The 27,865-nt window shown below is 48.9% G+C and overlaps 5 protein-coding genes across 6 annotated transcripts; 2 read left to right on the forward strand and 3 right to left on the reverse strand.

Annotated features, from left to right (window-relative positions):
• The first annotated feature begins 57 nt into the window (after window positions 1-57).
• On the forward strand, window positions 58-16,268 carry ONS95_002797 (uncharacterized protein). Its single transcript, XM_058496075.1, has 20 exons — window positions 58-868; window positions 976-1,201; window positions 1,312-1,335; window positions 1,381-1,533; window positions 1,623-1,923; window positions 1,981-2,293; window positions 2,348-2,544; window positions 2,633-3,070; window positions 3,121-4,119; window positions 4,174-5,124; window positions 5,240-5,397; window positions 5,447-6,082; window positions 6,237-8,051; window positions 8,104-8,447; window positions 8,503-8,874; window positions 8,929-9,490; window positions 9,584-10,434; window positions 10,530-11,030; window positions 11,084-11,988; window positions 12,052-16,268. Exons 1-20 carry the CDS (start codon window positions 598-600, stop codon window positions 13,021-13,023), a joined length of 10,989 nt encoding a protein of 3,662 aa, XP_058354805.1. The 5' UTR covers window positions 58-597; the 3' UTR covers window positions 13,024-16,268.
• On the reverse strand, window positions 13,355-16,268 carry ONS95_002798 (uncharacterized protein). Its single transcript, XM_058496076.1, has one exon. It carries the CDS (start codon window positions 16,197-16,199, stop codon window positions 13,725-13,727), a length of 2,475 nt encoding a protein of 824 aa, XP_058354806.1. The 5' UTR covers window positions 16,200-16,268; the 3' UTR covers window positions 13,355-13,724.
• A 271-nt stretch (window positions 16,269-16,539) lies between these two features.
• Window positions 16,540-19,680, reverse strand: ONS95_002799 (uncharacterized protein). Its single transcript, XM_058496077.1, has 5 exons — window positions 18,482-19,680; window positions 18,281-18,428; window positions 18,149-18,233; window positions 17,620-18,095; window positions 16,540-17,517 (listed from the first exon to the last, which is right to left on the reverse strand). Exons 1-5 carry the CDS (start codon window positions 18,722-18,724, stop codon window positions 17,030-17,032), a joined length of 1,440 nt encoding a protein of 479 aa, XP_058354807.1. The 5' UTR covers window positions 18,725-19,680; the 3' UTR covers window positions 16,540-17,029.
• Window positions 19,681-20,708: 1,028 nt separating this feature from the next.
• LSM7 (Sm-like protein lsm7) lies at window positions 20,709-21,667 on the forward strand (the record flags this gene model as incomplete). The annotated part of the gene is made up of 3 exons (XM_058496078.1): window positions 20,709-20,757; window positions 20,984-21,151; window positions 21,468-21,667. The coding sequence occupies 3 exons, from the start codon at window positions 20,709-20,711 to the stop codon at window positions 21,665-21,667; spliced, it is 417 nt and encodes a 138-aa protein (XP_058354808.1).
• Window positions 21,668-23,596: 1,929 nt separating this feature from the next.
• PAN3 (PAB-dependent poly(A)-specific ribonuclease subunit 3) lies at window positions 23,597-27,830 on the reverse strand. Of its 2 annotated transcripts, none has more exons than XM_058496079.1 (9): window positions 27,618-27,830; window positions 27,347-27,482; window positions 27,160-27,277; window positions 25,765-25,886; window positions 25,619-25,719; window positions 25,387-25,566; window positions 25,196-25,340; window positions 24,996-25,148; window positions 23,597-24,952 (listed from the first exon to the last, which is right to left on the reverse strand). In XM_058496079.1, exons 2-9 carry the CDS (start codon window positions 27,414-27,416, stop codon window positions 23,913-23,915), a joined length of 1,929 nt encoding a protein of 642 aa, XP_058354809.1. In that variant the 5' UTR covers window positions 27,417-27,482; window positions 27,618-27,830; the 3' UTR covers window positions 23,597-23,912. The 2 variants fall into 2 exon arrangements, with proteins under 2 accessions (XP_058354809.1, XP_058354810.1); XM_058496080.1 differs by having other exon boundaries at window positions 25,968-27,277.
• Between the last annotated feature and the right edge of the window lie 35 nt (window positions 27,831-27,865).

A 27,865-nucleotide genomic window follows, 5' to 3' on the forward strand; every position in this document is an offset into this window, starting at 1 on the left:
TTTGATGCCAAGATATATCACGTGGCTGTCTAGAAACTACCCGATGTCACTCGTACATCCCATTCTCAGCTGTTGAGAAGCACAACCATATCTATTGCAAGTGACTCTAACTAGGGCAGTCTCCCGAGAGGGCTTTCAGAGACCAAAGTCTATAATTACAATGGCAAATGAATACCATCTCCAGCTTCAATGCTTCTACATTATTCAAAATGCAGACCCACGTCCTCAGTCACCTTTACCTCTCCGCGCGTGGTTGTGTAGAGACTCCCCTCCATGACCGGAGCTGGCTCGCTTGGATGGATGACACTCTATGGCAGCCACCCGACGGCGACTTCAAAATGCTCCATACTGTGCCTCAAAATGCCTCCTGGCACCGGAAGTCACAGCTTTCGGCTCTTTCACAAATGTCTTTGCCCCAGGACATGGGCCAGTAGCACCATGAAATATACATTGCCATTTGACCCGCTTCAATTACATTGATTGACAAATATATCAGGAAAACTTCCATTCGGGCCGTTGTTCTTCATCGAGACTTTGCATAGTAGTGCAAGCGGGAACCCTGATCGTTGCCATTATTTTCACACGATCACAATCAAGATGGCCAAACTTCAACCTGTCCGAGAACCGATTGCCATCATTGGAAGCGGGTGCCGTTTCCCTGGAGACGCAAACTCACTTTCGAAGCTTTGGAAGCTCCTTGAGAAGCCCCGAGACGTCTCCGAGCCAATTGCAGCTGAACGGTTCAATGTCGATCGATTCTATCATCCTACGGGGCATCATCATGGTACCACTAATGTCAAAGACGCCTATTTCATTCCTGGCAATGCCCGAAAATTTGATGCACCTTTCTTCAATGTTCTGCCGTCTGGTATGTCCCACCAACTACGAGTTCCTTGCCACATGGCTTTGCAGCTTGGTTATGAAACTTCATTCTGTTAAACGCGTGCCAGAAACGTGCCTGATAATGTAAAACAGAAGCAGATTCTATGGACCCACAACACCGCATGCTCATGGAAGTTTGTTACGAAGCAGCGGAGTCTGCAGGCGTCACGTTGTCCGACCTCTCAGGATCCGATACGGCTGTTTTCATTGGACTGATGTCCTACGACTACGCTGGAATTGCCAGTCGTGATCCCAATTTCATTCCCACCTATCTATCTTCAGGTACCGCAAATAGTAATGCAGCAGCTCGCATATCCTAGTAAGTTCAGACTCGGCCCTTGCTCATAATCTGACTTCGGGCAACGTCTGATTGTGGATGCACACTTGTTATGAGTACTTTGATGTGCGTAACTAACAGCTTGACCCTAGTCATTTCGATTGCCATGGACCGTCGTATGTCCACTTCTCTTGAGAACTCTACCTCTGCTGACTTTGTAGAATGACTATTGATACGGCATGTTCATCGAGTCTTGTGGCGATACATCAAGCTGTCCAGGTCCTCAGGGATGGGGCTTCCAGGATTGCCATAGTGGGGGGCACTAATTTGATCTTAGACTCAGGGAATTTCATCGCGGGCAGTAAAATGAACATGTACATTCTCCTTTTCTTCACTTGTGACTGTCACAGGCAGACTGCATTCCTGTCATTTCTATCGACCTGTATTTCTGACGCATTGCTAGGCTCTCCCCAACTGGACACTCCCGAATGTGGGATGCTGATGCTGACGGCTACGCGCGTGGAGAAGGAGTTGGCGCGGTCATCCTCAAAAGATTGAGCGCCGCACTAGAAGATGGTGACGATATTGAGTGTATCGTGCGTGAAACTGGAATCAATCAGGACGGCAAGACGACTGGTATCACAATGCCAAGCGCTTCTGCTCAAGCAGACTTGATTCGATCGACTTATGCGAAGGCCGGACTTGACCTGACAGAGAAGAGCAGCCGATGCCAATACTTCGAGGCACATGGGACAGGGACGCCAGTAAGTTGTAGTGAGTAAGTCAGCAGACTTGATTCGATACTGATACGCAAATTCTAGGCCGGTGATCCACAAGAGGCAGAAGCTTTGCGTGAGGCCTTTTTCGGATACGGCACTACAGATCCAGATGAAGTTCTCTATGTGGGCTCAGTCAAGACTATAATCGGCCACACAGAAGGAACTGCAGGAATTGCAGGTGTTCTCAAGGCTTCCGTTGCTCTTAAGAATGCTGTGATCCCGCCAAATTTGCTTTTAAATCGCCTGAATCCCAATGTGGCCCCTTTTTACACCAACATGCAGATCCTACAAGAACCTCAAGCTTGGCCACAAATTCCTGTCAATACACATCGACGAGCAAGCGTCAACAGTTTTGGTAGTTACTGTTCTATAAATGTCGTTGTGTATCAAAATGCTAACCGACTGTCAGGCTTTGGAGGTACAAATGCACATGCCATTCTTGAAAGCTACGATCCGACTCCTCCATCGGTGGTAGATGTCCCACCGTGTATACCTTTTGTTTTTTCTGCGGCATCCAACAAGTCTCTCGAAAGCATACTTAATGCGTATCTTTCGCACATTAAAGAGTCGCCATCCATCGACCTTCGTCGCTTAGCGTATACCCTGGTTTGTGATGCCTTGATTTCTTTCTCCTTCCGACCGTACCTACAATCTTGTCAGTGAGTCACCATGCTAACAATGGTTCTACGAATAGAGTTGTCGTAGATCCGCTCTTGCCGTCAAAGCAACTTTCTCGGCCTCGACTGCATCGGAGCTATGTAGTTCGCTTGAAGCCCGCCTCGAGCCAAACTCAAGTGGATCCAAACTGGCCGGGATACGATCGACCCAGAACGCTGGAATTCTTGGGGTATTCACTGGTCAAGGGGCACAGTGGGCTCTTATGGGGTTTTCATTGATCAAAGCATACTCCCTAGCTCAGAAAACGATTGAAGGCTTGGAGCAATCGCTGGCTTCTCTCCCTGCTGCACATCGTCCAGGCTGGAGAATTCTTGAAGAGCTTTCAGTGGACGAAGAGAAAACGCAGTTGGGAGAAGCTGTATTCTCCCAGACCCTCTGTACTGCTGTGCAGATTGTTTTGGTAGACCTTCTCCGCAGCGCCGGGGTTACCTTCAAGGCTGTGGTTGGCCATTCCGTAAGTCCTCACACAATTAGCGAGCAGTAATTGTCTACTAACTGGAGCAGAGCGGTGAGATCGCTGCTGCGTACGCGTCCGAGTTCATAAGTGCTCATGATGCTATACGCATTGCATACTATCGTGGATATTATGCCAAGCTAGCCTCAGGACCCGAAGGTCTCGCAGGTTCTATGATAGCAGTTGGCACGACTTTCGAGGACGGAAAAGCAATGTGTGAACTCGAAGATTTTGAGGGCCGAATCACTGTGGCGGCCAACAACTCACCAGACAGCATTACCATTTCAGGCGACAGCGATGCGATTGCTGAGGTTATTGTCGTCTTCGAGGAAGAAGGTAAATCTGTCAGACAGCTCAAAGTGAACACAGCTTATCACTCTCACCATATGATTCTGTGCTCGGATGCCTACGTGGAGGCAACCCAAAAGTGCGACATTCAGATTCTTGTTCCCAGGGATGACGCACCAATTTGGTATTCCAGCGTGGATGAAGGAGTAAGAGTTGAAGGAAATGAGTCTCTGAAGGCAACCTACTGGGCAGAAAATATGGTCAAGCCAGTTCTGTTTGCTCAGGCTATTGAATGTGCCATGGAAGAATGCGGGAGATTCGATACGGCCGTCGAAGTTGGGCCACATCCTGCCTTGAAGCGACCAGTCGCGCAAATAAATCAACAGCTGAGGGTGGACATGGTACCTTACTCCGGAATATTACATCGTGGGAAAGACGACTTAAAGTCTTTCCTGGACTGTATTGGCTTCATATGGTCCCATTGCGGTGGGGCTGCAGTTGATCTCGGCTCATTCCAGAGAACTCACTACAGCGACCAGAGTTATTCAGTTGTCTTGAAAGACCTTCCAACATACGCGTGGAGTCACGACAGAGATTATTGGACGGAGTGTCGTGGCGGCCAAGTATACCGCACGCACGAGACTGCCATTCATGAGTTTCTTGGAAGACGAACCCCAGATGGTATGCAAAATCAGTGGCGTTGGGAAAATGTTCTTAGTGTAAGAGAACTGCCTTGGCTTACCGGGCATGCGCTACAAGGGGTGAGATAACACATCGTTCTATGCCATGTCGTATGCTAATCTGAACTCTTCCAGCAAACGGTGCTGCCAGCTACTGGCTACATAGCCTTGGCAATGGAAGCTGCAAATCAGCTGGCGAGCGGACGACCAGTTCGACTCATCGAATTGACCAATCTGATTATCAGCAAGGCCATTGCGATCGACGATGACATAGGAACTGAGGTCGCGGTGACGATGTCAGACATCACAGATTTGAAAGATTCCTCCATCACGGCGAATTACACTTGCTACTCTTCAGTGAGTAGAAGTTCGGGTACCATGGCAGTGAGCGCCACTGCAGCAGTTGAGGTATTCTTAGGCGACATCACCACGGATGGCCTTCCGGAACCAAACAAGCCGGACCTGACCATGGCTGAGATTGATGTTGACACTTTCCATGAGGCCTTGAACGAGTTAGGGTATGGATACTCGGGCGACTTCAGAGCCATGTCGGACTTGAAGCGGCGACTTGGGATGGCCACTGGCGTGATTTTACCTCCTGCTGAAGACCATGCAGTGTCCAAGTTGCCATTTTACCCATCCATGCTTGATACTGCTCTGCAAGGCATGTTCGCGGCATTCAGCGCTCCAAATGATGGCAGACTTTGGACTTTGCACGCACCAACAGGGATGCAGAGGGTTTCGTTGATTCCAGCACTTTGTTCTGAGAATATGCCCAAACCTGTCTCGTTCATCTGCACTGTATCGGCCTCAACTCCGAACAACATTACAGGGGATATCAGTGTTTATGCGACAGATGGAAACCAAACCTTCATTGAAATCGAAGGTCTTGTCTGTCGCCCTTTTTCACAAGCAACAGAAGCTGATGATCGCCATCTGTTTTCCGATACTGTCTGGAATGTTGCTTCCCCTAACGGCGATATTCTGCTTGGGAATAATCGTGCGTCTGCGGGCCAGCTGAAAAAGGCATATGATTGCGAACGTGTAGCACTCTACTACATGCGATTCTTGAACGAATCAATCTCGGTATGTACATTTCGTTCTTATGTTTGTATCATCGGGAAAGCGATCATCCCGATTAATGTTTTTGGCATGGGTTTTGTCGGTCCACAAAGGCATTTGCTAACTTCGCATCTGCTAGGAGGCCGAGCGTGCTTCAATTGGCCTTCCACAACACCACGAGGCGCTTTTCGAAAGTATCACTCGAGTCATAGAGCTCGTCTCCACTGGAAAGCACGCTTATGCCTCGAAGGAATGGTTGTCTGATAGCCATGAGCAAATACTCTCCATCATGGAGCCGTAAGTTCGAGATGGTCGAAACTACTATTTCATACTAACAGATGTATAGCTATGGCTCAGACGCTGATTTCAATATCATGCGCGCCGTTGGTGAAAACCTCCCAGCTGTGGTTCGTGGCGAAACGACCATTCTGGAGCACATGACCAAAGACAATAGACTTGATGAATATTATATCGATGCTCTTGGATTCGATCACGCTTACGATGTTGCTACAGGAATGGTTGCACAGTTCGTCCACCGATACCCCCATATGGACATCATTGAAATTGGAGGAGGGACTGGTGGAGCAACCGCACCTATTCTGTCTGAAATTGGCACTGCTTTCTCATCATATACCTTCACTGACATTGGAGTTGGATTTCTCATGAAGGCCCAGGACATGTTCAAGGACAAGGATTATGCAAGCAAGATGATCTTCAAGCCCTTGGACATCGAGAAAGATGTAACCTCGCAAGGGTTCGTTGCTCATTCATACGATATTGTTCTGGCAGCAAATGTACTGCATGCGACACATAAGCTGGATGAGACATTAAAGAACGCCAGAAAGCTTCTGAAGCCAGGTGGATATCTTGTTATGCTCGAGATTGTGGACAACCGGCCATTGCGCGTTGGCCTGGTCTTTGGAGGTCTTCCTGGCTGGTGGGTCGGGAGAGACGACGGGAGGCGATATGCACCCACAATTGAGTAAGAACCCCTCCCTGAGTTCCAATTAATACAGGGTTTCGAGCATGGCTACCGACCCCTCTCAAAGTTGGATATTGGAGAAAGTTTTCGAATTTTCAGTTCACTAAAGATATAATCCCCCATGAATGATCGGTGCTAACACTTCCGGGTTTAGGCTGACACAATGGAACAAAATCCTCAAAAGAAACGGCTTTTCAGGTATCGACACATTCACACCGCTCGATGATCCGCTTGTGTACTTGGCATCTGTTTTTGTTTCGCAAGCTGTGGATGAGACTGTGCTGGCTATCCGGCGTCCGCTTTCGTCTCGCCTAGATCGGATTCCTGTTGCAAACCTTCTAATCATAGGAGGCGATTCTATGGAGAGCTCAAGATTGATCGAAGATGCAGATCCGCTTCTACGTGCAAGATCTGGCAATGTGATTACAGCAACCACTCTCGAAGACCTTCAAGGAATTGAAATACCTTCCATGTGCACAGTGTTGAGCTTGATCGAGATCGATGGTCCGATGTTCAAGACTATGACGGAGCAACACTGGCAGATTCTCAAAAATATCTTCACGGCCGCAAGAAACGTCTTGTGGTTGACTCGTGGCTATCGATGCCAGGATCCATACGCTGCCATGACGGTAGGCTTCATGAGATGCATCACCTACGAGCTTCCTCAGTTGCGAACGCAACTCTTTGATATTGACCAATCGAAACTCGTAAATGGGCCGCTTTTAGCTGAGATGCTTCTGCGTTTACACATCGCGGAAGAGCTGGAGTCAGCCGACCAGAAGGAAAGCCTCGTCTGGACGGCGGAGACTGAAGTTGTGGTCGAGAACGAATTGCTGATCATTCCCCGCATGAAGCCCCAAGCTGAACAGAACAAACGGTACAATTCAGCGAGGCGACCCATCACAAAGTCGTCAGACCTGGGCTCTTGTCCCATTAGCCTGGACTGGTTTCAGGATAGCTACGCTCTTCGAGAAAGTCCAAACACCTTGCGACGCCACGATAATGCACACACTCTGGTCGAAGTCCAGTCGTCACTCCTTTGCGCAATCCGAACTCCAGCAGGACGGCTGTTCTTCAGCATTGGGTTGGAGAAGGAGAGCGGTGCCAATGTTCTGTCGGCTTCTTCAACAAACGCATCGGTCATTTCTGTTCCGAAGGATTGGTCAATCGCAGTCAACATATTGCCTGGTTCGGAAGCACAATTCTTGACTTTGGCTCTGGATCACATTTTCGACGATCTCATCTGTGCAGCGATGCCGCCAGGTGGCATTCTCCTCGTACATGAGCCAACAGAGGCACTTGCCCGCATCCTATCAACGGGAAAGACATATCGTGCTGTTTTCACTACCTGCACAAAACGTGAGCAGCCGGATTGGTACTACATTCATCCGCAGAGCTCATCACGCGCGATCAAATCCCTTCTTCCGGATAGCATCTCGCTCTTCGTTGACCTGTCTTCGAATGCTTCGGACAAAGGTATTGCAGCAAAGATCTCGGCAACTTTGCCACAGCTCTGCCAGCGAGCTGATAGCTCAATCGTCTTGTCGAGGGAATCTTTCACCCCCCTTTCAAGCTCAGTTGATGTTTCAGACATAATACGCAAGGCGTCTTCGAATGCCCTGTCATTTCTGGCCAAAGTCGACGCATCAAGCGCTGTATCTCTCCCTGAAATTTCTGCTACCGAAGCTTCTCAGCCAGGTAATATTGACTCATTTTCAGTCATCAATTGGCGTTTGGATAAAACGGTCACTACTTTGATGGAGCCTGTTGATGCCAGGAAGCAACTCTTCAAGAGCGACAAGACATACTGGCTGGTTGGTCTGGCTGGCGATCTCGGTCAGTCTCTGTGCGACTGGATGGCGGACCACGGAGCTCGCTATATCGTTCTGATGAGTCGAACTCGGCGAGTGGAGGAGCCCTGGATCAAAAAGCACGAGGCCAATGGTGTAACTGTCACTTTCATGGCTGGGTGAGATTTCCTGTTTCTACAACAGTCATCATTCTGAACTAACCTTCTCTAGGGATGTCACAAGCCGGGATGATGTACGAGGCGTGTACAGCCAGATATCGTCAAGATTTCCACCTGTTGCCGGCGTGGCGAACGGTGCCCTAGTGCTTCAGGACCAAGCGTTCGAGGGAATGGATCTAAAAACATTCCAAATGGTGGTCAAGCCAAAGATTGATGGAACAGTCTTCTTAAGCGAGCTTTTCGAGGAGAACACACTTGACTTTTTCGTCGCATTCTCGTCTGTTGTTGCTACACTGGGAAATAGTGGCCAAAGCGCATACTCGGCAGCGAACAGCTTCTGTAAAGCCTTGATCAATCAAAGGAGAGAACGTGGCCTTGCTGGGTCGGTCATAGATCGTGAGTGCTTAACGTTCTCGGCTAGTAATATGGATCGTACTGACAAGTTTCTCAGTCTCTCGAATCGCTGGCGTTGGCTACGTGGATCGCGAAGTGAAGTCTTTGAAGATGTCCGAGAAGCAGCTGAAGAGATTGATGAATGTGAGCATGCCAATGTCGGAACCAGATCTCCACCAAGTTTTCGCCGAAGCTATCGTTTCTGGGAGGCCTGACTCTGGGCTCAAATCGGAGCTCATTTCGGGCATCCGAACCCTCACAATTGAAGAGGACAGCAGAGTTTACTGGGCTGCTCAGGTCAAATTCTCTCACTTTGTTCGTATCCAGGAACAGGCGGGCGACGAGAAGGGCAGCAAAATCGCTAGAATTCCTGTCAGAAAGCTCCTGCAGGCCGCAAAGTCTCCTGAGCACGTTGTGACAATACTTCGAAGTAAGTGGTGCCAACACCAGACTTCTTCTTGATACTGCTAACAGATTTGTACAGACGCTTTCATTGCGAAGTTGAATGCAAGTCTGAACCTCTCGAGTGACGAGTCAATTGATGGTAATACGCCACTCATTGACCTTGGCTTGGACTCCCTAGTCGCTGTCGATGTCCGTACATGGTTTCTGCAGGAACTGAAGGTCGACCTGCCTGTCCTGAAGATTCTGGGAGGAGCCTCAGCTGTGGATTTGATTGGGTTCGCAGCCGAAAAGCTGCCCAAAGAATTCCTGCCTCAACTTGGCGAGGGGGTGAAATTCGATACCAAGTCTAGTCTAGAGGAGGCCCCAGTGCCAATCAAGGCTATCACCCAAGCTGTTCACGACGAGCCACTAACTACCCAGTGGACTGTGCAAGCTCCAAGCGAGGTGGAAGCAGCGTCAGCGAAGCCTTCTCCTTCATCGACGACCTCGACATCCGATTACAAATCCTCACCCCGTCTTTCTTCAGCTTCAACGGCGGACAACGATGCGCCAACTGAACCGTCTGAATCTGATGTCGGACTTCATGATATCAAGCAAGTAGAAATTCAGGTGGAGGTTGATGAAGTTGAGGCTGAGGTACAGTAAGTCGTCAATATCATCAATGGAATTGGACTTGCTACAATGTACCTTAGAATAGCTCATTCTGTAAATATTGATGCTAATGTATCTCTCAGCGTCGAAGATTCTGACATTTTACGTGACGAGCCCATGTCATATGAGCAATCTAGCTTCTGGTTTCTGGGTAAGTACCTTGAGGATCGCACAGCATTCAACATCACTTTCTGGGTCGAAGTGAAAGGCAGCATCGATGCTTCGCGCCTTGAAAGAGCGGTGGACCTTGTCGCTCAAGGCCACGAAGCGCTCCGAACAGTATTCACTACCAATGGAACTGGTCCATGTCAAAGGATCATGAAGACGTCGAATTTTCGATTGACTCAACAGCCTGTTCAGAGCAAAGAGGAGTTCTTAGAGGTGTTCACTTCGCTAAAGAGCCATGTCTATGACATCGAGAGCGGAGACACTATCAAGCTTGTTCTATGTGAACAATCTGACAAAATGTTCTATTTCGCTCTCGGATTCCACCATATCCTCATGGACGGCACTAGTACCAACGTCCTCTTTGCGAACCTTCAGCAAGCATATAATGATGGTGCATTTCCTACTCCTCCACTCCAGTATCCAGCCTGGGCAGCAAAACAGCGAGCTTATGTCGAGAGCTCGGATTCCGCAGCAGATCGAGCTTACTGGAATCGAGAACTTGCAACGATTCCTCCAGATCTTCCTCTGTTTCCCATGTCCTCGCAGAGCTCACGAAAAACACTTAGGCAATACCACATGCTTAGAGCTAGTGCAAACCTTGGTGCTGGTATGACTGCTCGTGTCAAGGAGAGGTGTCGAAATTTGAAGATCTCGCCTGCATACTTCCACTTGGCTGTTTGGAAGACGTTACTTTTCAGATTTTTGAACACGGATCATATCTGCCTCGGCATCAACGACATGAACCGAACAGATACTAAAGATGCCGGTAAGTAAATCTTCTTACTGCCATTCCCATCGGCAGTTTTACACACTCCTTCGCTCTCTTGGTTCCAAGTGCAGTTGCTAATATACGATTGATAGGAGTCATTGGCAACCTCATGAACATTCTACCAGTTCAATTCAAATATGACCCCGCCCAAAACTTTCTTCACGCTGTCAAAGAAGCCCGTACAAAAGTTACAACAGCTCTCGCGCATGCAAAGGTTCCATTCGATGTCATCCTCGGCGAACTAAACATCCCTCGAGATCCAACCCGCAGCCCAGTTTTCCAATCCAGTTTCGACTACCGCGAAACCTTCAAGAAGTCATTTCTTGATCACGAAACGTACTCTCCTCCAGAAGGCCTCAACAGAAACAGTAATGGATACGATATCAGTCTCGGGGCTCTTGAGTCCTTGGAGGGAGAGTCAACGATTTACATTGGTGCTCAGAGTTCTTTGTATTCCATGGAAGATGCAGAGATTATGCTCAAGACATATGTCCATCTCTTGGAGACATTCACTGAACGACCCGCGACTCGTGTTGATCGACCTTCACTGTTTGCCAAGGCTGATATTGAGCGAGGGCTGGCACTTGGAATAAGTGAGTGGCTTCGATACTCTGCCCAGGTCACTTGAATACTAACATACTCTTAGGTCCTCCCATAATTTCGACCTGGCCAGAGACTCTCGTTCATAGGGTCGAAGAAATGATATCAACTCGTGGTACAGCCATTGCTCTCAAGGATGGCTACGGTAAGACTCTCACATATGCTCAGATGGGACATCGGATCCAGACTATTACTGCTTCTCTGCTTTCCATTGAAACTCTGGAAGACTCCCCACGCATCGGTATATTCCAACAGCCTTCTGTCGACTGGATATGTTCCATGCTTGCTATCCTACGTGTCGGCGCCGTTTGTCTTCCCCTCGAAAGCCGGAACGGCCTTCCTCGACTAGCAACAATTGTTAAGGTCAGTGATCCTGTTGCGGTACTGATTGACTCCACGACAAATGAGGATACGAAACATCTCGGGCTCGAAAATTCTGTCATCATCAACGTCTCTCACCTTGAGGAACCAACAACAACCGATATACCCATCTCTGCGAAACCTGAGAAGCCAGCCTTAATCCTCTTCACGAGCGGGACTACAGGCATCCCAAAAGGCATCGTGCTCAAGCACTCCGGCGCTGTAAATGTGATTGAGTCCCTAGTCCAGAAGTACGAACTTGACCAAGAAGTCGTGATTCAGCACACAGCATATAGTTTCGACATGTCCATCGACGAGATATTCATCGGTCTCGGTAGCGGCGGCTCTCTATACATCGTTGACACTGACCGTCGTGGAGATTCGCAAGCACTTATGGAAATCATCGCTACTGAAGGAATCACGTATACACGCACCACGCCTTCTGGTTACCTTTCTTGGATCCGCCACGGTGCTGATTTGCTAGTGGGAAATCGAAGTTGGAAACATGCATTTGCTGGTGGTGACAAGATGTCGGACTCCCTTCGACAGGCATTCCGATCTCTAGAGTTGCCGAACTTGAAGCTCTACCAAGTACGCATACCCAGCCTCGCCCCTCACAACATTTGAACATGACAAAATGCTAACGATATTCAGTCCTACGGCCCCTCCGAAGTAAGCGTAACAGCAATCAAAGGCCTCGTCCCCTACCACCTCCCCACCTCCACAGACGAGAACATCCCCCTCGGGCAACCCCTCCACGGCTACTCTATCATGATTCTCTCTCCAGACCTCACACCCGTTCCCCCCGGCGTCCCCGGCGAGATCTTCATCGGCGGCGCCGGCGTCTCCCTAGGCTACCTAAACGACTCCCCTCTCACCACCCAGAAATTCCTCCCCAACCCTTACGCACCACCCGAATACGCCGCCCGCGGATGGACACGCATGTATCGCAGCGGCGACAGAGCGACCATGACCCCCAGCGGGGATCTCCTCTTCCACGGCCGCATGGAGGGAGATCTACAGGTGAAGCTGAGCGGAGTACGTGTCGAGCTGCAGGAGATAGAGAGCTGTATACTACAGACATCGCAAGGTGTGTTGGTCGATGTAGTATGCACTGTTCGAGGTGAAGATCCAGATTTCAAATTCGTCGTTGCGCATGCGGTATTTTCGCCTACTTTTTCAAAAGATACGGAGGGTCGGAAATCATTCATCGATTCCCTACTGAGGAAACTTCCTCTGCCGTCATACATGGTTCCTGCGACTATAATCCCAATCGACAATATGCCTTTGAACGTGCACATGAAACGCGATAGGGTTGCTATTGCTGCTATGCCCATCTCACAGCCCTCAAGCATCGACAGGGAGGAAGCAAAGGGCCACGGCCTCTCACCTTTCGAATCTCAAGTCCGAGACCTCTGGACAGCCGTCCTGCCCGAAGAGATGGCCGCCAGTGTTTCGACCCGTGACGCGGACTTTTTCCGCTGTGGAGGTAGCTCGCTGGCAATGATTGAGTTGCAGAGTGCGATTCGCAGGAACTTTGGTGTGGGGCTGAGCTTGCAGGATTTGTTTGAGGCGAGTACGTTGGGAGATATGGCGGGGAGGGTCCTACCACTCGTGGATAATTGAGTTCTCGTCAGATGTTAGACCGAAATACACGTATGATTATTAGCCTTGGCTTATTTCAAATATTAATCGGCTGCATTCGTTGGTTGATCTCGGGTGAGGAAATTCGATCAGAATTAGACGATACTATTCCACCACGTGAAGTCTGCAACTGTTGCTTCTGAGTGGCACTTGCGTCAATCCTTTGATAATGTGGGTTTCTATGGTTCTGGTACCGTCTAATGGTCGAAAACACGCATGACCCAATGTCAGTCTATACGTCCAAATCAAGCCAATACAACCGATTTTGAATCGCCAATGCTTGGGCAAAGGTGTTATTAGCTTTGCTGTCAGGCAGGTGATGGTTACTATCTTTAAACAGTTTGAGGCTTGATACAGGAAACGTTCTTCCGCCGATTTGGCCTTGTCGCATGTTTACCATTCGCTAAGCGAAGCAAGAATCAACAGGCTGCATACATATCCTCAACCTCATTACAATACTTTGATCCTCTTCTCAGAGTGGATACATGAGCTGTATGTGTCTGCGGATCATCATCGCCTCAGTATACTTCCTTAAACAAATGTGATCGCTTCCCTACGACAACCGGTGATTGGTACAATGGAAATCAAATCCCGTTGAAGTCGAGGGCGTAACAAATAAAGTACATCCTTTCCTCGTTAGTCTTTCTCTGCTACTGTCCGGCCATCTAATCAAGGGAACTTCTTCATCCCAATCTAAAAGAGCGCCTTTCCATGTCGACCAAATGTCTCGACAAATTTATTCTAGGACCCGTGTTCAACGACGAATGAGCTAGATCCAAATATCCAACACGCTCAAAATGACTACCTATATCTTCGACAATCATGAAAAACGGACCAAAAGGCGGAGATTGCTCATAATACAGGGAGCCCCCTGCGATGGGATCCTGTGTATTGCCGATGATGAGGATAGTCCATATGTCAAGCTTGCGCCTTCCCCATTCCCGATTCGAGTATTGCTTGTGCATAACAACATTATGAAGCTTTTCACTACTGCCCCAGATTCTTAGCGACCAGTGAGACCGTAATGACGCTTTCGTGTCAAGAGCTTTATCGAAACCAGCAAAGTGTCGCGGTGCAAAAAGTGAGCATCTGAGTGACCAGCATTCAATGTGAAGGAATTGTGACGGGACTGAACTATTTTTGGAAAGAGATATTTGACGTTTTCCCTGGAAGGTCGCCCAGTCTAACACTTGCCCATCTTCGGTTTCAACGGCAATCTTGATTTCGTACGGCATCTTGAAGCCATAGCGATAGAAATTACTTTTTGGCGATATGGGCATTCTCCAACCGGCCCACGACCAGCTCGGGAATCCCGGGCGCCGCTCCAGAAATTGGGTTGTCGGGAAAAACCCTACCCAGCATAGCCCCGTTGCGAAGCCTTCCATAGAAGACCATTCTGGAGAGGACCAGAGAACTGGCACGCCCCAGATGTGTGACACCGTGCATCCAGGGGCAGCGACTTGCCTGAGAACACCGAGAAAGGCGCTCAGAGTGTCGGACTCGTATGTCAAAGATCGGGTGGTGTACTCCGCAATGCGGTGCTGAATCAACCAAGGAGACTCCTCTATCTGGCCTAGAAAATCAGATGGGAAGAGCCGATGTCGTACATGCACACGGACGCCGATGTGATCGTACAATGCTTTGGGCTCGAGAGATTCATCTGGAAACGTAGACATGCTATCTTCGGGCTCAGTGAGCGTCTCCATAAACGTGCTTTTCTCACATTCAAAGTACACTTGCTTCTCGGTGAATATCAGTCTTCTCTTGGAAAGCAGTGCCTCCTGGTACGTCCAGCCTCGGCCCATCCACGTTGAGTTCCTCACATCCACAACCGGACTTGAAAGGCCAGATATTAGATGATAGTCACCAACGGTAACATTGGGCTGAGTAACTCTGCATCGGCTAATACCTGGAAGACCAGAGCTGGAGTCCTGTCCGCATGCTGCAATTATGGTCAATGTGGCGCGGTTGTATATCAGATCCATACTGGCTATCTGCAGGTGCTTGGCTTGCTCGTCCAGCTGTGGTATGCAATATCGATCGACCCAAAGGTACTGAAACCCGATCTCCGCTGTGACGGTTAAAGCGTCTTGTATTGTCTGTGGAAAGACGCACTTATTTTGGACGACATCTTGGTTTCTCTGATCGTCAACGTTTGCTCCCCAAACATAGCTCAGCGCTACGAATCTCGCTCCAGGAGTGTATGGCTCAAGTTTTCCGGTCTTGCAATTGAGTAGTTGCAAGCCGTGAAGGTTTGAAGCAGTAGGAGTGCAACAGGAGCTTCCGTGATGAGTAGCACAAATCCGGAGCCAAGCTTTGATAATTGAAAAGTCTACCCGGTGAGCATCAATGACCCGCGCAGATATATTACTGCCTGTGGTCTGACAACCCTTGATGAAGATTGGCCCGACGACATCAAGGTTATCTAGAGTAGTGCTGTCTACATCGAAGCTGCGTTCAGGTTGGGGATGCGAAAGAAGAAGAATAGGCCGGTGATATTGTCCACCACGGATTTGATCAGATCCTGCATATTTGGACAAATGTAGGCTAGAGAGTAAGACAAGGCATGAAGATGCACCTCGCAAATACGATTTGTGCAACTCCCAGATGTCAGCAAAGAATCGACACAAGCGGCACGTCCGCTGAAACCATGTTCTGTTGATGGTACCGAGAGTCTGCAGGGAGAAAGCTCTTGCGTCCTTGCCCGCTCTGCCATCACCTCGGGCAATCGCTTCGAGATTCAGCTGAGAGCAAGACTCGCACAAATCTGCGCTCGGTGACACACTTTCATTTTGCATGAGATACACCTGCTCGGGCGGAATCCAGATCTCTCCTTGTTGGTGCGCGAGAGTTCTCGGGACGTAACTAGTGTCGCCGCTATTCCAAGATTTTGAGCCAACATATGTCAAGGTTGAATCGTCTGAATCTTCGGAAGATTCTTGTCCATCGCAATCAGTGACGAGCTCTCGTTTACCGGAATCATGTGGAGACTTCTGTAGCGTCGTTTCAGTGCGAAGGGGCGGAGGATGGTATTCGTTCCCACTTATATACTCGACATGATCAGAGGTCACTGAACGAGACGGTAGCTCTTTATGAAACCGAAGTTTTTGTAATGATTTTTTGATGGATGCTTTAGTTGGCCGGCGGGACAGCGGCATCGTTTTGAAGGTTGGCCGCAACTTGACATTCCTTCCACTTGTAGCACTTGACGTAGCAGAAGGAAAAGAAATGTAAGATAAATTTCAGCGAGGTAGTGGATAGATAAGGAGCGAGCAATCATAGGCATTAAGTGGTCACACAAGGCAACGTGAACGAATGCAGCAGTCGGGGCGCAGCATGTGGCTTGCAGATACCTCACCGACACGCAGTGACCTCATTCGTTGCCCACTGAAGTGCTAATTTTCATTGCCCAATTGGAATATCCCTTTCCATTTCTTCGAAATGCCATATATTTTATTGTTCTACCCACCATGAGTCTGTTCCATGATTGATGTTTATCTCTTTACTGTTGGCCTGAGATAGTTCCTTTCTGCCTCACCATTGATTCTATTGCGATTCGCTTATAAGCATGATTTTGCACACAAATGCCGTGATATAGGACACAAATTCCTTCGTAATGCTGTTAATTTCAAAGCATTGATTGAAATGCGGCGCCGCCGGGCCAGGAGTTGAAACATGTTTTGACTGCTACTTTTTTGGGCCTCGAACTAGTCATTGCTCGCTTCTAACTGCAAATGGTAGGAACCTGCTATCTCTATGTACACACCAGTCTGTGCTGAGATATTACCCAGCCAGGCAGCAGTGTATGATAGGAGGGCATTTTGAATTACTATCATCCCCATGTTTGTACGCCGTCTCGCATGGTGTGTAAATCCTCGCTTATGCGAATAATCCCCACAGAAATCAAAACAAATCCCCCTCCGCCACCTCCAGCACATCCCATCCCCATCTCGTTTCAATGGTATCAATCGAATCAATCAAATCACTTTTAAGCCGGCATATCCCCCACACCCCCCTTCCCAGCAACAACCTTCGCCCTCAACGCGCCCCTAATCTCCTCCCTGGTCCTCCCCCTCCACTCCCCCAACCCCCTATCACTCAACGGCCAAAGCGGCCTATTCAACTCCCTCGTATCCTCTAGGTGCTCCTCAAACCTCGGCGCAGGCGTACTCATCAACGTATCCAACTCTCTGCCCAGCTCAGCACAATACGCATCCAGGGGTAAATCATTGACGTCGTTGCCGAAAGGGTTTTCCAGCTCGTCGCCGATGGTCGCGATTCCTAGGATGATGTACGCGGCGGCGATGGTGCCCGGAATGGTGATCCAGCCGAGGGCGCCGTAGAGTTGGAAGGGGAGGAGGTAGACGTAGAGGAGGACGACTTGGGAGATGAGGATGTTGTAGCCGATTGGGAGGGGGGTGGTGAGGACTCGTTCGGCGTTGCCGGCTGTGTCTGTCATGCCTGCTAGGGCGTTCACTGGGGATGGGTTGTCAGCAGGAGTCAATCTCAAATAGACTTTGATAAAACATTTGGGTACAGGAGAATAGACTTGAAAATATGGAAAACGAAGTGACTTACTAACTTGTCCCCCCAAAACAGTTGACTTCATCTGCCCATTATTCTGCACCGTCTCCACATACGCACTCAAATACGCCATAATCTCCATCGGCAGATTCCCCAACGGCCTATCCGACCTCTTCATCTCCTTCCTCGGGTTCGACAGCGCAAACGGCAATCCCAAATGTTCACCCACCGACTTCCACGCAGATTTATGCTTATGTGCTAGATGCTCCTCTTTGTGTGCTGCCTGGGCGTAGGTGTCGAGGTGGGAGACTAGACCGGCAATGTCGGGGTAGTGGGCGTAGGGTTCGAAGCGGAGTCGGTGCTTGAGGGATACGGCGTAGGCGAGGATGAGGTTCATGGCTGTTACTTTTTGCAGGAGGTCCGAGGTGCCTTGGTTGCCTTCGCGTTCGGCGACGTGGACCCAGATGTAGCGGGCGAGGTTGCGGCATTGGATCATGAGTGTGCACCAGGTTTTTCTGCCTTCAGAGTATCTGTAGTAGAATAAGCAAGGGTACTTTGGACTGGGAGAAGAGGGGAGACGTACCGTTCATAAGCTGTGGAGCTTCTGAAAGAGAGGGAAAGACCAACGACGAAACCGAGGACTGTGAGCAGGATATTCGCAACGCGAACTAAAGCCATTAGATGATTCCAGACAAATCGGGTAGGGATAACGTACGATCATGGACAAACTTTGAGATGCAGGTAATACACGTAGCCCAAGCTCCAGCACCTAGAACAGGGAGTATCATTCGGGGTAGCACACTACCATGCATACGCATAAAATATGGGAGCTTGCTATGCTTATCCAAGTCACGAGGGCCGACCTATCAATCTTTTATCAGTTTTGCTCAAAACTCAATTCAAGGTGAGTACGTACAAAGTAATCATCCAGATCCAAACTATCTTCAGAGATTCGACGTGGTGCACCAGCTAGATCGCTGATATTCGCATCGAAAGTGGACTTGGTGATCTTGGGCTTGCTCTCCGACTTCTCGTGGGTTCCGTTTGTTTGGTCATTGGTGTGAGTTGCTCCTCCTGCTTGGCCACCACCTCCTCCTCCTCCTGCTGCTGCTACTACGGCGGGAGCTCCACCTGCTGGAGCGGGGGCGTCGTCTGACATTTTGAGGGAGGCGGAAAGGTTGTATTCAGAATGACTGAGGGGTGAGAGATCGAATTAGATGTGTGTGATTGTCGTGGAAATAAACACAGAAGCCAAGCGAAGAAAACAGAAAGTAAAAACGAAGGTGAGGAAGAAAGATCTCGAGAGATCAAAAGTAAGAAAGAGAGAAAAGAAAGGTGAAAAGCTCACACACAAATACCTAATTATCCCATTTGCACCACGAGCAAGGGGGTTCTCTTAGCAATTACCAAGGGCCCCCCCAAGCGACGCGACTCAACCCCAGACTCTTCCCCTCCGTCCCTTCCCTTTCAGCTGCCAAGCGGGAGCGCTAAGGCTAAGAGAACAAAACGCAGGAATAAGGTTCATCCCGAAGTGGAAAGAAGGCACTTGGCGGCATCCAGTCCAGTCATTGCACACGACTCCCTGGCTGTGGCGCCAATTCATTGGGCTTGAAACAACGGGAAATTGCCAGATCAGATTATTCAGGGGGGGAAAGCGAAACGGCCAAGCTGGTGGTACAGAAGATTGTCGATGAGGGCGGGCCAGTCGTGGAGTGACACGGGGGAGGGAAGGTGCAGTAGGTGAGGTGAGATATGTGAAGGTGGGATTCGCTTGGATGCAAGTATGTCAGTGAGTGCCGATTGCTTGTATCAAGATTGGATGTGGTGCATGTTTTGTGTTGTGGTGGTACGCTCAGATGTGAGAGTTTTCGACCCCGAACGCCACAGGAGATGTGGTCGCGTGCCTGCGACTTGTAACCTGTTTCTCGGGAATTGGCAGGAGGCATGGCACGGACTTGGCCAATTATCGGGTGGGTTTTTGGTATGTGTTCGGCAAGGAAAGTACAGCAGAGTTCGATAGTTTAAGGATATTTGTTGAGCTTTTAATCGATTCCATGAAGTCGAGTTTATTTATTGCTGGAGCTTTCCCTAGCACAGCTACAATTTATACGGGAGACATTGTCTGGCGAAGAAAAGGACATGTGGAATAATTTAGTGGGACTCCAGCACAAGTGATTGATTGTTAACCTTTGTGGTACCCCCCATCCAAGGGGACAAGAATGAAAGATGGGACGAACAAGCTTCAGGTGCCTTTTTCCAAGCTGTCTTGAATTAATTGGCGAACTATTCCACACTCCACCAGTAACACCCACAGAAGCTATGACTATTGTGTCATTTCCTTGCAACAGCAATGCTCAACCGACATGCCTCAATTATCGCTGAATCGAAGTTCAATTGATAAACCTAGTAAGACTATACTTGATCCGGACATCGATTGCAGCGTCGTGATCCATAAACAAATCAATCGCAGACTTAAGAGCAGGTCCTGAGACCCTTGACATCAGGTGCGGAGTATACCGTATGCGAGGACAATTCATACAAAAAGCTTTTCAGAAGAGTAGCACATTTCAATAAGTGAATATGAATGTCGTTGAGAAAATAACCACTCATTTGGAAAGAAACTACAAATCATACTGCGTTCTTCTTCTCACAACAAGTGGGCACAGGGTGAACGATCTAACCTAGCCTAGGAGGTAGAATTGAAAACATCGCCAGCCCTCATTCCTAACACCCAAAACTCAAACATCGTATCTTGCATGAGATAATTGTATTTCAAGAAGAACAATAAGTATTCCCACAAGAATACCAACACGAAGAAACCCCCCTCCCCTCCCCTCCCCCCAGACAACAACCGTAATACAACGTCCTCCCCTCGTCCAGTCACGTGATCCATCTTCCCTACCAATCCAGCCTCGCCTCGCCTGGCCTCTCCCATCATCCCTGTCAATCAACCTCGCAAGCTTAGCAAGCTCCACCACCAATTTTCAGCCCCATCTACGAGTACCTATTCGGTACAGCCCACCTCATCCACCCCGCGTTTACAACAATCCAACCCACGCGAAAACAGCAACAGTAGTAAGATCTCCTAGGCTGCATACCTATCCGCACAGAAGAGTAGAGCAGAGCAGAGCAGCCAATGTGAGATGTCGGAACGGGGTCATCAACGCGGTGGACGTGGTGGTGGTGGTAGAGGTATGCTTCTTCTTCTCCCTCCCTTGCTCTCCCCCAAGACTACCCTCTCCCCCTCGTCCCTCTTTCCACTCGTCCCTCTTTCCCCTCCCATTCTTTACCCTCCCCCATCCATTCCTTTCCTCCCTCTCCTCCTCTCCCCCTTCCCCCCTTCCCCACAACACAGCACAAACCACACCCCAAAACCACAAACCAAACAAGCTTGCTAACCTCCTTCCCTCCTCCACAGGCGACCACAGAGGCGGACGCGGCGGCGGCGGTGGTGGAGGAGGAAGAGGCGCACATGCAGCAGGAGGAGGAGGAGGAGAGCGTGAGAGGCCGAAGAAGGAGAATATTCTGGATTTGGGGAAGTATATGGATAAGAAGATTACGGTGAAGTTTACGGGGGGGAGAGAAGGTTTGTGGATTTTTTTTCTTCCTTTTGCTTTGGGTGGTTTGATCTTTGGGGGATTGGGGGATTGGGGGATTGGGGGATTGGGGGATTGGAGGTATGGGGTGGGGGAAGGACTGAGGGGAGGGGTTGGGGGAGAGAGCAAAGAGAGAGGAGTGGTTCGAGTTTCAGAGTCTCAGGGTTTAGAGGTGCAAAGGGTCTGGAGAGGGTATGGAGAGGTTCAGCTGAAGACATGCTGCTGGAGAAGATACGCGGGAGATGCACAAGCAGAATCATGCACCAAGACACTTCACAAAACCCAGCTAACCCACCCACCCAACAGTCACAGGAACACTCAAAGGCTACGACGCCCTAATGAACCTAGTCCTCGACGACGTCGACGAAGTCCTACACGACGACGAAGGAAACACAAGTACGCGATCCCTGGGTCTGGTCGTAGCAAGGGGAACACTGCTTGTGCTTGTCAGTCCTGTGGATGGTAGTGAGGAGATTCCGAATCCGTTTGTGCAGGCTGAGGAATGATTGTCGCGGGTGGAAAGAATATCATGCGTGGGATCTGGGAGGAGATATCGCAAGGGAAATTGCATGGAGGCTGAGGAGTGGAATGCGGAGGGGTGGATATACCCTAGGTATTGATGGCTGGAGACCGTGGGATTTGAATCATGATTCCCAGATATCGCAAGCTTGCCGTGGAGATGAAAGACTTGCGAAGCAGACAGACACAATTGTGGCAGATACACAGCGGGTGAACAACAAAAATCCAATAAAAACATCTCGTCTCGCAGACTGTTGCGAGCCATATATCCACTCACTTCTTATCCTTTTTCTTCACTCTTACAATTGTCTTATCCTTGCATTCATCCTCCAAGCTCGCTTTGACGAGACTACAACTAACATCCAGTCATTCAGCCCGCTCTGTAGCGGTACAAGCTATACTTAGAAGATTTGGAGTTACCCAAGCTTGTTTCTTGTTACCGAGCCCGCCATCCATTCCTTACCTCGGGACTGAATTTTTTTTCTATGACCAAATCAACGCAACGGGCTTTGATCGCCTATGCAAACCAAGGAAACAGGATGTAGGCATTTGTAACTTGTCTCAAAATGGATGCAAGCCACGTGCTTCGCTGTGCTTGGATAAGATATATTTCAGATTTACTTCGAGAGCACGGGAGTAGAGTGTAACGATAAAGCCACTAGCGATTCCATGTAAGAGTACCTCAAATAAAGAAAGGTAAAGCCAGGCTATATCAAACCAATTCATCTCATGCTGAAAGAATACAGTTACACGATACTACATTCAGCTGCTTACATTCCCTGTTTTGGTTTAGTGATGAGGCCGGGGGCAAGGAGACTGACACAGAGCAGTTCAATCCTTGGATAGCCACAACGAGTGATCAGAACAAAGAACAAATACCAAGATAGAATAGAGGTAAGGCTGTAAGACTCCAAGATTATCTGCACATGATTGGAGATATATCTAGAGACAGTTAGCCAAAGCAAGGAGAGAAGTAATCAAAGTATCTTAGGCATGTCCTTGATCGAAGCATTTTGCAAGTAGCCGCCACAGTTCTGGACATGCAAATGCAAGAGGGAAACTCTAGTTTGGAGAACCTCGTTATTTACATCCTTAACGGCTTCAAAACAGCTCCCAAAAAAAAACAAAAAAAACAGACATCACATTCCCAGACTCAGAAGCCATCTGCCTAGACGTACAAATTTGAATTTTTCAAGCCACCAAACGACTCCGATATCTTGAAAATAGACAAAACCGTCGAAAATGTGTACAGACGTTGACAGACATTCCACAGTGTGCCAACATGCCATAAATGAAGTCACATTCCGTGACTCCAAGCAGACAGCCTTCAGATCAGATATTCAAACTGCTCTACATGAGGACAGGGAAACCCTCCGACCTGTGGGAGAGAGGAATCTCGTTTTCATGAGGTATGGCGGCGCACGAAACATGAGGAATCTCCTCCAGGCGTGAAGGTTCTTGTGCAAATAGGGTTTTGGAGGACGGCCTGGAGGTGAAGGAGGGGACGGGTGTTTATTGTAAAGTTGAAGGTGGGTACCCCCCGGAGATAGCAGAGGATAGACGACCGCTGGAGAGAGGCTTTAGGAGGGATAAAAAGCGCAAGAGGGACGGTGAGAGGGGACCAAAGGTGAGGTTTGAGAATATTCGTTGAAAGGTTATCATCGATTGGTATTTGAGGTTCAGCGTGTGATTTTGGATGTTACAATGAATTATGTTTGGCTTAAACAATAGCCACGCGTACCCATAATCTATTGTGTTGATAGTAAAGTTTCAGATCGTAATTCCACTTCCATGCCAGAGCAAAGATCCGACAGACAAGTGTCTGGATTACTTACTATTCCAACTGTTGCGAAAATACAACGTGCTTGTGAACGTCAACAGCACGTATTAAATATTACACTAGAGGGCTATTTTTGATTGTATTTTAATTTCGTAAAACTCGCAGCATCGACGAAACTAACTAACTAACTGACTACTTCCTCACCACTCGGGGACTTCCATCGTCCCCTTCAGACTTCCACTTCGACTTCAACACCCACCAACACCAACAGACCAGACCTATCAATTCGCATTTTGATTTCAATATCAAGCATTCAAATCCAACATGCATCGCCTCTCGCCCCGTCCCTTCATCATCCCATTCCTTTCAACTGTACTAAAGCACACATACGAAGATCCAAACCCCGCCCCCTCTTTACCCTCTCATCCCATGCATCATCTACCTTAACCATCCTAATACCTCTTCCCACTCGGCTTCAACAACTCCCCAAACGCAAGATCCACTTGCTTCTTCAGCTCCTTATAGCTAACAATCATGCAATCCTGATCATCACGACTAACAAGTTTAATCTGCTGGCTCGACCCAGCATCAAGTTTATTCATGCACTCAAGAATATGCGCGAGGTCCACGACCGGTTTACCATCAGCATTGACCTGATGAAAGACATAATCTCTGAATAGTTTCAGGATATAGCGCTCCCCGACCTCGCTCCATTTGACGTCGCCCTCGTACTCGGGGCGTTCGTTGATAGTGCCGAGCTTGGCAATGAGGCGGAAGAGCCGGCCGTTCTCGAGTTCCTGGCTGAGCGTGCCGATCGCAGTGTCGTTTGCGTGGAGGGAGTTGTCGTAGGAGGTCATGATCTGGCCGGAGATGCCGCGGATGAATTCGTTGAGGTCTTTGGTTTCGGGGGCGATGGCGGGAGTGAGGAGCCACTCGACTGTATCGCGGAACTCTACACTGTAGTTCCGCTTCAGGCTTTCTAGTGAGCCTTTCAATGGCGTGTTACTGGACGCCAGGTTGAGGTTATTTGTGGCTATTGCTAATATGAGCTTGCCAAATAGTATGAAGTCTTCTTGTTGAAGCTCCACTATAGGGCGGTCCGCTTCGAACTGGACGACATCGAGGATGGAGCATGCATTTAGCCGGATCCGATTCTTGTCGGTGACTAGAACCTTGCTGAGATCCATACATCGAGCGGCGAGATTTGCCGCGTGAATGGCCTTGATGGCATTCGCAATCTGTACGATATAGCCCCAGAGAATTTGTTCTGATACAACAGCTGTCGCGATGCGGTTGCCATATCGGTTGGTGTTAGTGAAATGTGTTTCCACTAGCGTCTTTGACAGGGGGTAGTAGTTGTAAACAAAGATAAGCGAGCTGTCGCCAAAGGCTCGAGTGGTAAATGCATCAATGACAGACACCACCCCAGCATTATCGACTCTCTTCCAGTTCTTCGCAGATTGAACTGCGTTTGCGTTGCTTAGACGAAAGCCTATTCTGTCAGTTTTGATTCAAATATCCGGGCATGGACTGACCTTCAATTCGTCGCAACACATAGGTGAGGCCATTCTTGCTCGAAACAGCTTTGTAGACCCAACTTGGGAAGCCAAATACGGTGGCACTCCTGTGGTGGCTAATATCTAAGGGGACCAGGGTATGATAATGTTCAACAACGGGTAGTTGGGAGTCTGTACCTGTCAGGATAAATATGTCTGGAGCACAGGTGGAAACTTACTTGGCATAACCTGGCGTGCTGCCTCGGACTTCTTTTGCAGATCTTCTCGGAGGTCATTGGGCATAAAAAAGTCATGGGTGTGCCGCTGATAAGCCAGAAGGTCTTGTCTGTGCGCACCAACTGGAGCGTAAAGGTGGTATTGAAGCTAGAAATGTCAGCCTGTGCATCCTCACAGGCTTCGAACAACTCACAGGCTGCGCGGGGGATGAGAAAGCCGCCTGGGTCTGGAAGTATCCAGCGGCATTTGTTGGAATATTGTTTTCCTCCAGATATGGATTATATGGAGCTGATGGCATGGCCTGATTCATAGTCTGCATTGAGAATGGATCATATGATGTTTGTGCGTCAGGCGCAGCTCCGTTCGCCAGAAGCTGTCGCGACAGTCAGCAACATGCTTTTGTTGTAACAGGAGGTGTACCTTACACCATGAGAGAGGTCATAATTCTGAGGCGTAAATTCTTTGATTGTTGCTGGGTTGAAGACCGCTGGTTCAGCGTCGGCGGGAGGATTTGGTGTTGTGGTACCTATAATATCAGAAGATGTACTAGGACTGAATGGTTCATGCTTACCTCCGAATCTTGGAGTAAATGGCGCAGCACTTGCAGCCTGTGAAGAGATTGTAGATGTCTTCCCGGTAACTGCGAGGGTTGAAGGGGTGAAGGCGGGAGAATCAACGTTCAAAGATTTCTTTCTGTGCGTTTATTGTTAGCAATCAATGCGTCATGTCTGGCGCCGAAGTAATTCCCATCTGGACGGTTTGCGAGGTAAGTACAGGTGCATTGCTGGTGATTTTGCTTCCGAAGTGCAAGGAAAGCGTTGTATAGAACGGGGTCAAGATCGTCTAGTAAATGGAGCCTGGCTCTTTTTCCAAAGATACGATACGTATCCGAAAGAATGCAGGAAGATTCCAATGTACGGCATGGTCTTGGACAGGATATGTGCTAGCCCAGAAATGAGCGTCGCAGGTAGTCATCGTGCCAGGATGACACTGATGCAACAAGTTCAAGATGGTTTTCTGGAGGGTGGTAATTGACCGAAGGCTCGAAAATAGTGAATAGCGAAGGAATGGGCTCCAGAGCAGGGACTGATATTTTTGGGGAATTATCGACAAACAGCTTGACAACGTCGGCAACCATCCAGTCGAGATGTATATATGAATCAGGTTTGAAGGTTACACCTGGGCCTGGCATAATCTGGAACCACGTACTCAAAGCGTGAAGAGCATGAACAAGATACGAACGAGTCTCTAGCGAGACGCCTGACTTTTCCGTAGCTTGTTATTGCTCTGTCTGCCGTGCTTGGGAAAGACGCGATTGAACGATACAAGATACTCAGAATGGATGGTCGATCTTGCAGAAGAAGAGTGGCAGTATCATCAGCTCGTGTTTCCCGCTTTTAGTAAGCAGCCAACACAAAATTTGGCAGACGACATTTAGTTGTCCCATGAACAAGAGGTTCATCCAGATTACGTGGACTTTCACAATGTCGGTGGTAAACCTCGATCGCAAGAACCAACTGTTGGAAATGCCAGGGTAAATGGCGCAGAATGATAGCTTTGGCGGTACGTCTCCAAGATGATCATCTTTGTGGCCGTCCCAAAGCATCCGTCGGACCAAAAGTCCACCCATACCGATTCAACCCGTCCTAGGACTTTCGTACAGACATCCAATAGCACCCTATATTTTCCTGACTGCCAAAGTTCAGGCCATTTCCTATTGTCTCGTCCCAAAGCTTCAGAATACCGCTTAAGTTCAATCCAGGTCGCGAATTGGTGTTGTCCACAATGATGAAGATGGTATTCGTCGGCCATATGACTCCCCGGCGGCTCCAATTGTTCTCCTAGCTTCCGGTCTTCGTAACAAATATGCCCACCCGATCCAGCCCATGAAGTCCAATCCAGCGGCTCCGCATTTCGAGAGGTTTTAAGTGGCCGGTTCCAGCGATCAAGAAGAGAATGTACTTACGAATCTACCTGCGCATTAAGTGTCTTATTCGGATCATGGCTGAAGACACATCCCGAATCTTCCCAGCGACAATGGCCATATATCGTCACATTCCTGCAAAGGGTATCCTTCGAGTTTTCTATGTCGCATACAATCAGCCCCGAGTTCTTGTATTGTCCGTGCTCCATCTGCAAATGCCATCACATACCGCGTCCCTTCGGTCTCGGCGATCCTGCTGGTTTGCGCAGCTCTGGCGGATTGAACCGGGCTGAAGACATGTTGGGTCTGGGTTGATTCGAACGTCCAGCTTCTATCTGCCGCCGCCGGTTGACACAATGCGAAATCTGTCGTTATGGTTAGCAGAGTAAATTACGACTGTTGCAATAAATAGCAATGTATTCCTCCTAGCAAGGACTGTTGTGCCATATCACAGACAACAAAGCCCTTGCAGAAGACAAGGCTTTAGGACAATAACTCACTTCAATCTGACAAACATTGCTTTGCTACAGTTGCTGATACGATTGATGTGCCCGCCAAGGGGTGGTTGAAGATTTCCCAAGTGCCGCCAAAACAAATGCAGCTATTCACAGATCCATTGTCGTTGCAAGATGTGGTGAGTTGCGGTAGATAGCGATATTGAGCTGGATGGACAGGACAGGACAGGACTGGACTGAATGTTACGCGGGGAGTTGTAAAGGTGGAGCGCCCGCATCAGCCGCAGACGCGC

The sequence above is a fragment of the Cadophora gregata genome (genome assembly GCF_030347475.1).
Source record: "Cadophora gregata isolate MNR1 chromosome Unknown scaffold_11, whole genome shotgun sequence".
In the NCBI taxonomy this organism is placed as follows: domain Eukaryota; kingdom Fungi; phylum Ascomycota; class Leotiomycetes; order Helotiales; family Ploettnerulaceae; genus Cadophora; species Cadophora gregata.

Coding starts and splice junctions, on each gene's coding strand:
- ONS95_002797 (XM_058496075.1), top strand. CDS start 598: ATGGCCAAACTTCAACCTGTCCGAGAACCGATTGCCATCATTGGAAGC. Junction 8,448..8,502: donor TGCTGGGTCGGTCATAGATC/GTGAGTGCTTAA, acceptor CAAGTTTCTCAG/TCTCTCGAATCGCTGGCGTT. Junction 8,875..8,928: donor CGTTGTGACAATACTTCGAA/GTAAGTGGTGCC, acceptor AGATTTGTACAG/ACGCTTTCATTGCGAAGTTG.
- ONS95_002798 (XM_058496076.1), bottom strand. CDS start 16,199: ATGCCGCTGTCCCGCCGGCCAACTAAAGCATCCATCAAAAAATCATTA.
- ONS95_002799 (XM_058496077.1), bottom strand. CDS start 18,724: ATGTCAGACGACGCCCCCGCTCCAGCAGGTGGAGCTCCCGCCGTAGTA. Junction 18,096..18,148: donor AGCTCCACAGCTTATGAACG/GTACGTCTCCCC, acceptor ATTCTACTACAG/ATACTCTGAAGGCAGAAAAA. Junction 17,518..17,619: donor TGTTTTGGGGGGACAAGTTA/GTAAGTCACTTC, acceptor ACCCATCCCCAG/TGAACGCCCTAGCAGGCATG.
- PAN3 (XM_058496079.1), bottom strand. CDS start 27,416: ATGTCTTCAGCCCGGTTCAATCCGCCAGAGCTGCGCAAACCAGCAGGA. Junction 25,720..25,764: donor ATTTACTCCAAGATTCGGAG/GTAAGCATGAAC, acceptor CTGATATTATAG/GTACCACAACACCAAATCCT. Junction 25,149..25,195: donor AGCACGCCAGGTTATGCCAA/GTAAGTTTCCAC, acceptor TGACAGGTACAG/ACTCCCAACTACCCGTTGTT.